Genomic DNA, 9,623 nt, shown 5'->3' with positions numbered 1-9,623 from the left:
AAGGGAAGTGTATTATTAATATATATATGTATATTAAGTTATTACAATTTTAAATAAATATATAAAGGTACATTTATTCTTATTCTATTCTTTTAATGACATTTATTTTAATCATATTGGTATAACAAAAAAAAAAAAAAAAAAAAAAAAAAAAAAAAAGAAATACAATATATATATATATATATATTGTAAAATTATTAACATATAATATATTGTCTTTGTTTTGGTCTCTCATTTTTCCTGAATAATATATATATATATATATATATATATATATATATTTATTTATTTATTTATATTTATACATTTTGTTTTTAAAAAAGTATAAATTATTTTATTTTTTTGAGAATGGAAAAAAAGAAATATAGTGGATTTTCTACATCTTCTTCCTCTTCAATAAAAGAGAATTTAAATTTTAATAAATCATACTTAGACATAAGTACCTATAATAAATCTCCTTATACTAAACAAAATTCAATTAATAATACAAATGAAGTATTTGAATTCTTTACTCGTATAACAAATAATCAAAAAGACTTAAACAAAAAATATGAACAATTATTTTCACTAATCAAAAAGTTCGGTAAAGAAATTAAATATTTACTAAGCAAAAATGACGAACATAATAAAATATTAGTTGATACAAATGAACATATAAAAAAGGTCAAGACAAAATTAGGTGATTCTTCCTACAAACAATATGCAAATAATGGTAATACACAAAATGGCATAATGGAATAGTTATATATATATATATATATATATTTTTTTTTTTTTCTTATAACCTTAAAAATGGAATAACCATAATAGAAGTATAAATATATCTTTTTAGTTGTAAAATACATATATTAAATATTTAAACATAAAAAAAAAAAAAAAAAAAAAAAAATTATTAAGGACTAAACAATAGTAACATATATATTTATATATTCCACTTGTAGAAATAGACACTTCAGAAGACAAACATAATATTGATCTTATAGCAAAAATAATATTCCAGCTGCTTGAAGAACTCACATATTATAATAAAAATACTAAGGAATGCAATAAAAAAATTGAGGAATTAAGAAAAAATTTAGGAAATAAAGATGATTATAACAAACTTGAAAGAAAGTTAACACTTAAAAGTGATGAACTTAAAAAAGAAATGATAAGTAATATGAGTTCAATAAAAGAAAAAGAAGATTTAAAAATGAAAATTAAAGAAGATAGAAATATGTTTAGAAAAGATATGCATATGATACACCAAGAATTACTTTATTTTATTTTGAAATTTTTATTAAAAAATAAGAAGAAAAAAATTCAAAAAGATTGTTTTCTCTTTTGGTTAATTATGGTAAAAAATAAAAAAGAAGCAAGGAATAAAATTATTAAATCCTTTTGTAAAAAGCAAGAAGAATTATTAAATTTTTCTATAAAAAAATTAAAAAGCAATTCATATGAAAAAGATGTAATATCTAAAGTTATGTCCTTAATAGATAAATATATATATGATCCAAACAAAATTAATAATAATTCTCATCAAAATAGTGTGAATATAAGAAATGATAAAAATTTTGGTCTCCCACCACAGTATGTTAGTCGTAGCAATAATAATAATAATATGGAAAAGAAAAATTTGTCTCTCCTTAATTACAATTATCCTCTTGACAATGATTATAACTACAATATGAATGAAAACAAAAATGCAAATGAAAATGAAAATGAAAATAACTATGTGAATAATGATAATAATATAAACAATGATAATAGCCTAAGTAATTATAATGACATGAGTACAAATAATATTCTAGATAATAAAAATGATATTAATAATGATAATAGTATAAATAAAAATAATTATTATATGAGCAATAATAATTATACAGACTATAACAACAACATTAATAATAACATTAAAAGTGGGAACCATAAAACTAGTTATATTAATGATAGTAATAATAATAATTATGACAGGTTAAATTATCGTAGTAATGAATATAGTCATTATTCGAAGACCAAGAGAAGTGAATCACACCAAAATTATGAAAATGTTGGTAGCAAGAAAAACAGTAACAATAATAATAATAATAATAATACATATGATAGTAACATATATAGTAATAATAATAATAATAATAATAATATTAGTAATAATTCCAATGAACCCATGACAAAAAACAATCTTCTAAATATTTTCGACTCCTCAATAAATAACTTGTCCAAAAAAAGAGACACAAGAAAATTTTCTGATGATACAAACATTGACCATAAGTATAATACACAACATTCTTCTTATATTCCTGATCAGGTTGAAAGAAATTACGATATTGAAAATATGTATAATAAATTTGTACAAGAAATGAAAGAAAAAGCAGATAAAAAAAATGTTGATTTATTACATCAAACAATAAAAAAGTTAAATAATAAAATTAACGACATTAGAAGTACACTAGAAATGCAAAAGAAAATAAATAAAGAATTAGGAAAAGGTATTCCATCTGAAAAATTATCACTAAATTATAATAAAAACCGCACACCTAATAGACAGGTGGAAACGGAATATATTAATTCAGTTGAAGAAAATAATGATTCTATAAACACTTTATCAGAAAGAACATTAAGCGAATATCTATTAAATAAAAATACCTCAAAAAATACAAGCTCAAATAATTATTATTCCGATAAAAAACAAAATGATAAAAAAAAACAAGAAGATTCAAATAAAAATAATGAATATTATAATAGGAAGAAAAAATCAGATATCTTATTACAACCAAAAAAAACATATGATTATTTAGATAATAAATGGGATACAAATAATAATAAATATTATAAAAATAATTCGATGGATGCTTATCATACACATAATAGTACTCTCTACAACAAAAGAGATTATAAAAAATACGATGAAAGGAAAAATGAACAAGACAACAAGAAATATAATAACAATGATAAAAAAATAAATAATATAAATGATTATAATCAAAAATATGAAAAAAAAAAATATGACAGTGTATATGAAAAAAAATATGATAGCGCATATGAAAAGAAATATGATAGATCATATGATAAAAAATATGATAGCTCATATGAAAAAAAATATGATAGTTCATATGAAAAAAAATATGATAGTGCATATGAAAAAAAATTTGATAGCACATACGAAAAAAAATATGATAGCGCATATGAAAAAAAATATGATAGCGCATATGAAAAAAAATATGATGGCGCATACGAAAAAAAATATGATGGCGCATATGAAAAAAAATATGATGGCGCATATGAAAAAAAATATGATGGCGCATATGAAAAAAAATATGATGGCGCATATGAAAAAAAATATGATGGCACATACGAAAAGAAAAATGATCATAGATATGCCAAAAAATATGAAAATAATAATATGAATACCTATGATAGTAATCAAAATTATCAGAAAGACTATAATAATTGTAATAATAAAAAATATAGAAAACATTTCAACGATAGCAATCTTGATGATTCTCCATCTGATATTAAACTTATATTAAGAACAGGAGGAGGATTCCGGAAATTAAGTGAACATGATCAAAAGCATTATTTACAAAAATTAAATTATTTAAATGATAATAATTTATTAGGTTACGAAACAAATTTAAATATTAAAATTAAAGGACATCCATTCATACAAAATATACCTAATAATAATCAACAAACATCCAAAAAGGAAAAAAGACACAGATCACTTTCGAAATTTTATAATATGCATTAAACAACGCACGCATAATTATACATACATATAAATATATATATATATATATACATATATATAATATATATATTTACAATGTTAATATTTAATTTTTTTTTTTTGAAATCACATAATATATAATGATAATATTTTTTAACCCTTAATAATAATAATAAATTTTTATCTTATAATTATTAATATATAAATAATTGCATATATTACAAATATAATTTTTCTACTAAAAAATGTTAAGAATAATTATAAATTTCCATTTTAATATAAAAAAAAAAAAAAAAAAAAAAAAAAAAAAAAAAAAATTAAATAAACATAAAAATTATATTAATTTAAGGTTATTTCTACATATACACTTTTTTTTTTTTTTTTTTTTTTTTTTTTTGATCCACATTCATATTATATATGTTAACATCTTACCATAACGTTTCAAAATACCTTACTGTTTCTTTATAACAATATCTATATTATTATAATATAGGAAATTAATACGTTTGTTATTTATAATATATATATATATATATATATTTTTCATTTCTTTGATATATTATATTAAAAAAGAAATATATTATAAAGTGAAGATATAATAATTATTATATTATATTATAATATATAATATTTTTATTACGTTCATTTTTCCTGTTTTTCTTTTTTTCTTTTTTATTTTTGAAAGATATAGATATATATTCATGTGTATCCAGCCATTTTGAAATTATTTTTACGTTCTTATGAAAAAAAAAAAAAAAAAAAAATAGAAAGAATGAATGAAAATATTCAGTAATCTATATAAATAAAGTATTGTTCCAAATGTTATAGTTATATGGGCTATTATATTATATTATATTATATTATATTATATATATGTATATATATATATATTTAATTTTTTTTTTTTAAGTTTAGAAGTTTATATATAATATAAAATGGATGATGTAATAAAAAATAAGATAATAAAGAATGATAAAAAAATTGTTGTGATTTATGATGAAATATATGATACTTATAGAAAAGAACAGAAAGGGAAAAATGACTACGAGAAAATTTTGAGATTTTTTAATCCAACTGTATTAATAATTAAAGTATTAAGTGAAATATATAATATAAAAGATGAAATAGAATATATTCCATATTCATCATATGAATTGGTAACTACACAAATATATATAAATAAGGAAAAGAAAAGTTTATATGAATCTTTATATATATTATATTCTATAAATAAATGTGAATTACCAAATAATGACATGAAAAATATAAAAAAGGTTTTATCAAAAAATAGCCAAATATTAATTAACCAATTAGATAATAATGATATGGTACATATTCATTTATATAATATATTAAGTGAATTCGAAGAAGTATATGAATATATATTATTTTGTTATAAAAAATGCTATGAAAATTATACTCGTACCTTTTTCTATAGAAAACATTTATATAATAATAATAATATAATAAAGAACTTTATAAAATTAAAGAGATATAAATATTATATATGTAGGAAATATAAAAATATTTCTTTTCAAAACATTTTAAATAAATTTATTAATGTCTTAAATTTATGTACAAAATTTACAAGTAATTATCAAAATATCGAATGTATAATTTTCTATGTATACTTATATATATTTTTAAGTATACCTATATTTATATTCCCATGGAATAATATTGATAACAAATTAAATAACAAAATATTGAAAGATGGAAATATTAATATTTTACCAAACATAATCGAGAAATATAGAAATAACTTTTTCTCTCATATATTAAATAATATAATAGATCAAATAGGTTGTTATGAGACTTATGATTTTAATATAGCGTTATTTTTTTATTATACAAATGAAAGACAGAGGAATAAATCCATTTCTTTAAGTCAAGAAAATGATAAAAAAAAAAACAATAATGATCCGAATATATTATCAGAAGGAGAAACAAACAAATTACATATTAATAAAATAAATGAGTATTATGTATTTAAGCATATAGGTTATAATACCTTATCTCAATTTTACAAACCCCATTTTTATTATATGACAATTTTAAAAAAAACTTTTTTATATAATAAAAAAATGGAAAGCATAGAAAATCTTTTCTACACCTTGACAAATCAGCTACTTCAAATGGATGAGAGTTATAAAAATGGCATAAAAAAAAAAAAGTAAAAGGGGACAAAATAAATACAAGATGTAAAAGAAAAAATATATATATATATATATGTATGTGCTTTTATATCATATATAGTACATATATTATACATATATAAGTGCAATAATGTTTTTTCCTTTCTTTTTTTATGTTTTATTATTTTTTAGCTTTTTTTTAAACATGCAACTACTTGATGCACAATACATTAATAAAAATATGAATTATATATATTTACTTATTTATTTATAATACGTTCATATTACAGTGGCATGAATAAATGTTCGAATAAATGTTCGAATAAATATTCGAATAAATAGCAATATCTCTTTTTTAATAATACAGTATATACAAATATACTCCTATTATTATTTGGTTAATAATTATATATTATTATATATATTTATGATTGTAATTATAAAAGGGTAATACTAAAAATTCATTAAAATATCCTTAATATAATTTTCTTTCATTTCATCACAGAGAGAATAAAAATATTTGGTATTAATAGGTTTTGCTTTATATCCAAATAATTTTAAATGATTTAAAATAATTTTGAAGTCACCTAAATCCTTATTTATTTCATTTCTTGTCGTATCTTGCGTAAGCATTAAGACATTTCTTGTATTTTTTATTAAAATATCTAATATATATGGACCATATATATCGACATATATATCATGTTGAATATTCATATTGTTTAATATTTTAGATATGTTCTGAAGTATTTTTGAATAAGAAAATTTCTTTTCTTTTCTTTTTAAATAAAAAACTTTTAAACATTCTAAAACACAAAATTTGGGTAAATCATATTCTAACCATTTAAATTGTATCATATGTGATAACCATAATAAACAAATTTGACTTTTCCTTTTTTCCCAGTAAGTTGTTTTCCCTATTTTTCTCCATATAAATGAAAAAAAGTATGGATTTATATGAACCATATTAGATAATATTAATGAATACGAAATATTTATAGAAGTTTCTTCTTGAATATCATCTATATAGTCTTCTAAATAATTTACACATGAAACAATAAAGTCATCAATATATTTATTTTCAAAATTAAAAAAGGTTATACTTTCCATTAGAATTGATATTTGATTTAATGATAATAAAGATTCTTGTCTTCTTATATAACATGATGAAAAATGATTTTTAAACTTTTTACATACTAAAATAATACATCTTTCAAAAAAGAGGTTCATTTTTTTAAATGAAGATAAAATGATATATAAGTGTTCTAAAGAAAACTTTGAAAAATTATTTTCAACTAATTTTGATATATGACAAAAAAGTCTATCGTGTTCTATACTGAAAATCCGATGTCTAGAAAATGCTTCACATATCATACTTATGGATGATGGAGTTAAATATTGAGTGTAATAATAAACCATCTTTTCAGCAATCATAAAAAATAAGGAATTATACACATAAATGTTTTTGTATATTTCTATACTTTTCAGAAATAATTCAAGACTTAAAAATATAGGGTACAAGCTATAAAATATACATTTCGATTCTTTTATACAATCCCCATTTAAAACATTATCTTTTTTATTTATTATATCAGCATTATTTATATGATCATGAATATTATTTATATTCAAATCTATTTGTTTCTCAGAATTATTCTCATTTCTTATATCATTCATATTAATTTTATTTTCTTCATTTTGATTCTTATCACAATTATGTAATTCATTTATTCCGTCATATACACGATAATTGTTTTTTTTCACATGTCCAATATAATAAAAGTCTTCATTTATCTCAAAAAAATTTAGCACGTCTTTTATTTTTATTGGATAATTTATATTATATTCATATTCCATATATGTGTAATTTTTTAGCTGCTCATAATGTTGTGTATATATTGTATTTTTATTTATATATATAAATTTATTTAACAAAATAGAGTTCATTAACTTGTTATATATATTTAAATTATAATACCCCGCCCATATATATGTGTTAAAACATTCAAGCAATAATTCTATCGTCGAACAAATAAAAGAAAATTTTTGATTATTTGTAAATTGTTCTTTAATGTATACATCGAAATTTTTTAATGGGTTAACAAAAGAATTAAACAAAAGGAAATGTTTATAATTTAATTCTTTTAAAGATATCAAAATATGGCAAATAGATAAAACATCAAAATGTTTCCGATTTTTATAAATATCATCAATCAGAAGATGAAATCTTTCATCTAGTACAATTATATCTTCAAGTTTTCTTTTCTTTCCTTGCGTATTCATTTCACTTTCTACTAAAGATTTATTATTTAATATATCAAATACGTTTTTATATCTTTCAATTATATTATTTTCTATCTTATCAATACCTGTGTAGTTATATGATATATCTTGTTTATTATTATACGATATTGTTACATTATTATTATTGTCCTCCATATGTCCATTATTATTATTATCAGAAATATCATCTGCTATATTTTTTCCCATTTCATCATCTGCCTTCATATATATTTTAGTATAATCACTTATCGTATTCAACTTATCTTTTTCTAATTTTTCCTTCTTTTGTTCAATTACAAATCCGCTCAACATACGAATTGCAGTAATCAAATTTTGTAAAAATAAGGCACCTCTATGTGTAACAAGAATAGAAAGGACATCCTCATAATTTTGACACTTTAATAAGTTTTGATCCATTTTTAAACAAATATCATTTATATATATCATTGAATTTGTTTCATCTAATATTTTCTCTATAGAGTTCATATTATTCTTTATATTTAATTTTCCCTCCTCATAATATTTTTCTTCTTCAGAAGGGGACTCTTTTTTATAATCCACATATTTATCTGCCACTGTTATAAATCCTTTATAATTCATAAAATATATATTCTTTCTTTTGTAATTTACATCTTTACTATTTGTACATAAATTATAGTTATAATTATGTACTATTATATTTTCATTATTGTAATTTCTCTTTTTAAAAAATGGAAACTTTTCTTTTCTCGCACATGATGCTAAATAATTTTTCTCTCTACATTCTAATGATTGAAGTAATAAATTCTTGAACATTTAAAAAAAATAAAAATAAATGGAAGGTACAGTTCAAACGCTCTTACAAAAAAATAAATATAAATAAATAAGTAAATAAATGAATATAAATATATATATATTTTATATTTTATATTTTCTCAAATTTGTATAATACATGTATATTTTTTGTATATATTTAACCATAACATTAACAAAAAATATGAAGGTTCTGAAACCTTTTTCTTCACATTAGGGATTAATTCAAAGAATGACAACAATCACATTTTTTAATATTTTATAAATATATATATGTAATATAATATAAACAAAAATATAATAATATATTATATATATTATATATATTTTTAATTTATCTTAATGTACACATTTATATATATATATATATATTTCAAAAAAAAGAAAATAATAATAATAATAAATATATTTTGTATATAATATTGCCCATTATGTGTGTTGAACCTTATTTGGCAATGATTTTAGGTGTACTTAAAAATCAAATTAAATAAAATAAAATATTAATATAGATATTATGTTGCTAATGTAGAATTATTAATATATATATATATATATATATATTTATGTATTTGTTTTTTTTTTTTTTTTTTTTTTTTTTTTTTTTTTTTGGGGGGAGGGTGTAAAATTTTTTTTTTTTTTTTTTTTTATTTTTTTTTATTTTTATATATTTATTTTTTTATTTTTTTTTTTTTTTATTTTTT

The 9,623-nt window shown here is 18.9% G+C and overlaps 3 protein-coding genes across 3 annotated transcripts; 2 read left to right on the top strand and 1 right to left on the bottom strand.

Annotated features, from left to right (window-relative positions):
* Positions 1-348: 348 nt before the first annotated feature.
* On the top strand, positions 349-3,733 carry PRSY57_1455700 (hypothetical protein; the record flags this gene model as incomplete). Its single annotated transcript, XM_012910153.2, has 2 exons — positions 349-712; positions 942-3,733. The coding sequence occupies 2 exons, from the start codon at positions 349-351 to the stop codon at positions 3,731-3,733; spliced, it is 3,156 nt and encodes a 1,051-aa protein (XP_012765607.2).
* Positions 3,734-4,647: 914 nt separating this feature from the next.
* Positions 4,648-5,889, top strand: PRSY57_1455600 (hypothetical protein; the record flags this gene model as incomplete). Its single annotated transcript, XM_012910152.2, has 1 exon — positions 4,648-5,889. One exon carries the CDS (start codon positions 4,648-4,650, stop codon positions 5,887-5,889), a length of 1,242 nt encoding a protein of 413 aa, XP_012765606.2.
* A 411-nt stretch (positions 5,890-6,300) lies between these two features.
* Positions 6,301-8,925, bottom strand: PRSY57_1455500 (SNARE protein, putative; the record flags this gene model as incomplete). The annotated part of the gene is made up of 1 exon (XM_012910151.2): positions 6,301-8,925. One exon carries the CDS (start codon positions 8,923-8,925, stop codon positions 6,301-6,303), a length of 2,625 nt encoding a protein of 874 aa, XP_012765605.2.
* Positions 8,926-9,623: the final 698 nt, after the last annotated feature.

The sequence above is a fragment of the Plasmodium reichenowi genome, chromosome 14, assembly GCF_001601855.1.
Source record: "Plasmodium reichenowi strain SY57 chromosome 14, whole genome shotgun sequence".
NCBI classification, from domain to species: Eukaryota; Apicomplexa; class Aconoidasida; order Haemosporida; family Plasmodiidae; genus Plasmodium; species Plasmodium reichenowi.
The sequence above is the reverse complement of the archived record's forward strand: the minus strand, read 5'-3'. Positions and strand labels throughout refer to the sequence as shown.